This window comes from Meleagris gallopavo, chromosome 2, assembly GCF_000146605.3.
Source record: "Meleagris gallopavo isolate NT-WF06-2002-E0010 breed Aviagen turkey brand Nicholas breeding stock chromosome 2, Turkey_5.1, whole genome shotgun sequence".
In the NCBI taxonomy this organism is placed as follows: domain Eukaryota; kingdom Metazoa; phylum Chordata; class Aves; order Galliformes; family Phasianidae; genus Meleagris; species Meleagris gallopavo.
Window position 1 is genome coordinate 15,638,776 of NC_015012.2, and position 2,323 is coordinate 15,641,098.

Genomic DNA, 2,323 nt, shown 5'->3' on the forward strand with positions numbered 1-2,323 from the left:
GGTGAAGCCGCGAGGCCCGTCGGGGCGGGGCCGAGATCACGAAGGACGTGAGCGCCGCGCCCTGCGCCGTGGCGGCGGCTGCGGTGTTCGGGCGTCGAGTTTGTTTCTCTCCTTGAAGCCTGCTTTCCATCCCCACGTATTGCCTGGGCTTTCTTTGATCTTACAGAAAACCTCGTGGGTTTTCTCCACTCTGATCCCTGTCCACCCAGATACCTTCCCATTCCTTTTTCTCAAGACGAACACCCACAGGGACACGATGGCTGTGCCAAGGACCGATCTGAAGGCAGCAGCTTCTGGGGCTTTGAGGCACTGCAGGACACGTTCCATGCCTCCGGAGCCACAGGGCCGGGCTGGGCTGCTGCTCCCTGCCATTCCATCCTTTGGAGACTGTCAGCCTTACCTGAATCACAACAACCAGGCAGAGCAAAGCAAACAGCTCTTCTTGAAACCGCTAGAGATACAGGCGTTGGTGTCGCACCACCTCACCAGAGCAAGCTCAAGGAGCTGCACGTATGCAGGACAGGACCCTCTGCACCGCTTGCCTTGACTGTCTGTATACAGCTGCGTGGCTATTTACCTCCTTGTAAAGCAGTCACCTCTGTGGTGTCATGTCAAAGAGCAGGGTGCCAGTGGCAGGATGCACTGGTGTCTCTGAAGAATATGGAAAGTAAAAACGAGATAAATGGTCTTGCTAAATAAATAAATAAATAAAGCCATTCTGGCCCTTCCTTTTCTCTTCCCTGCAAGTTCAGTAGCATGGACACTGCTGCCCCAGCCAGCGTGTACTGCTGAGGGAAATTGCTGAAGGAAGCAGTATCCTGTGGATGGGAGGGACAAAGAGGAGGGAAGAAGTAGTCATGCTCCCACATAATAAGAAATGATTTCTGAGGGCTACTGGCACTCTTTGGTCGCTGGACACTGGGACTGGTATTGGGAGGAACAGGGCAGAGGAGGACTGACAGGAGTCAATTGCAATGAGAGCTGGCTGTAGGAAAGGAGGAGCATTACCAGCGCCAGGAGGGGAGACCAGAGCACCTCATCTACCTTTCCAGCAGGTATCTCTCAGAGGTGCATTGCTGACATGCAGCACGTCTGCCAGCCAATGAGTATGCTTGTGCAACATCCCTTTCAACCTGTCAAAGACAATCCAGCAGTACAAATGTCACTTGCTCCCTAAGTGATCAGTACAGCTCACCCTGTCCATTTCCTAAGAACAAGGCAGGAATGAAATGCTGGCTCGCATAGAAAAGTTGCCTTTCCCTTTGCCCCTGCAGGAGTTATCAGACCTTAAGTTGGAAAACTGCATTCCAGCATCTCTGGAGGACATCCAGCAGCAGATGTTTCAGGAGCTGAAGTCAGGAGCCACATGCTAAATAATTATGGCAAAACCCATCTGCATGGAAACTCCCCAGCTTTCAGAAACTGGAACATTTATGTCCATCCAAGTTACTTTAAATTTAAACTCAAAGATGAAATAGAGAGCAAAGTCTATCATGGTGTGTTTGCATAAATCCATACTGCACCTACATCCTGAATCTTTTGTGGCTGAAGCTGTATGATCACATAAAAGTGAGAGGTTCATAGCACAACTACAAAAGCATCCATATGCAGCAGTCTCATTGGTTTGATCCTAGAGAAGATTACTTTCTACGTACAGGCACTTGTAGGTATAGAGTTGCTCCTGCTGTTGGTCTGCCTGGCACCAGCCAGCTGCACAAGTGCCTGTTTCTAATCCTTTCTCCTCTTTCTCCTGCAAGAGAAGGGATGTTCACTGTAAACCCCGCTTTTTATTTCTGTTTTGGTGGCAACAGACTTCGGAAGAGTCACCATATTTCCAAGGCATGGCTGCAGCTGATCTCTGCAGGTGCATCATCGCAGCAACCAGTTTCCTTGCAGAGGAAAGCCTCACCCAGCACATTGCAGGTCTTCTGCTCCTCATGACAGGTGATAGTAATGCACCATTCTAGCGAGCTAATTATGTGTGAAGGCTTTACCAGGTTTCCCTTGAGTAGGCAGCATGTGATGCCAGTAAGTGGAGCACACCTTTCCTTCTCATCTCCAGTTATTGGGCCTTACGAGAACCAATTCACTCACACAAGTGGAATAACCAGTAATTAAAAAACAAAACAGAAGAACAACTGAGAAGTGTTCTAAGGCTCATGCAGCAGGACCATGGGACTAAAACAACCGCTCCCTCTCCATCACATGCAAAGTGATATCTTTTCTCATGAGCAGAGCAGTCCCTCCCTAGAGCTTGCAGTCCTTGGTGTTGGATTGAATGCTTCATGCTGAGGTAGGGAAGGGGAACACTTTCACCAAAAAA

The 2,323-nt window shown here is 49.5% G+C and overlaps 1 protein-coding gene across 1 annotated transcript in view; it reads right to left on the reverse strand.

Annotated features, from left to right (window-relative positions):
* The window catches only part of LOC100539699 (NAD(P)(+)--arginine ADP-ribosyltransferase 2-like), a 1,469-nt gene extending 1,142 nt beyond the window's left edge, over positions 1 to 327 (reverse strand). The window contains 1 exon segment of the mRNA XM_010706645.2: positions 214 to 327. Within this exon segment, the coding sequence (XP_010704947.2) occupies positions 214 to 327 (114 nt within the window).
* Positions 328 to 2,323: the final 1,996 nt, after the last annotated feature.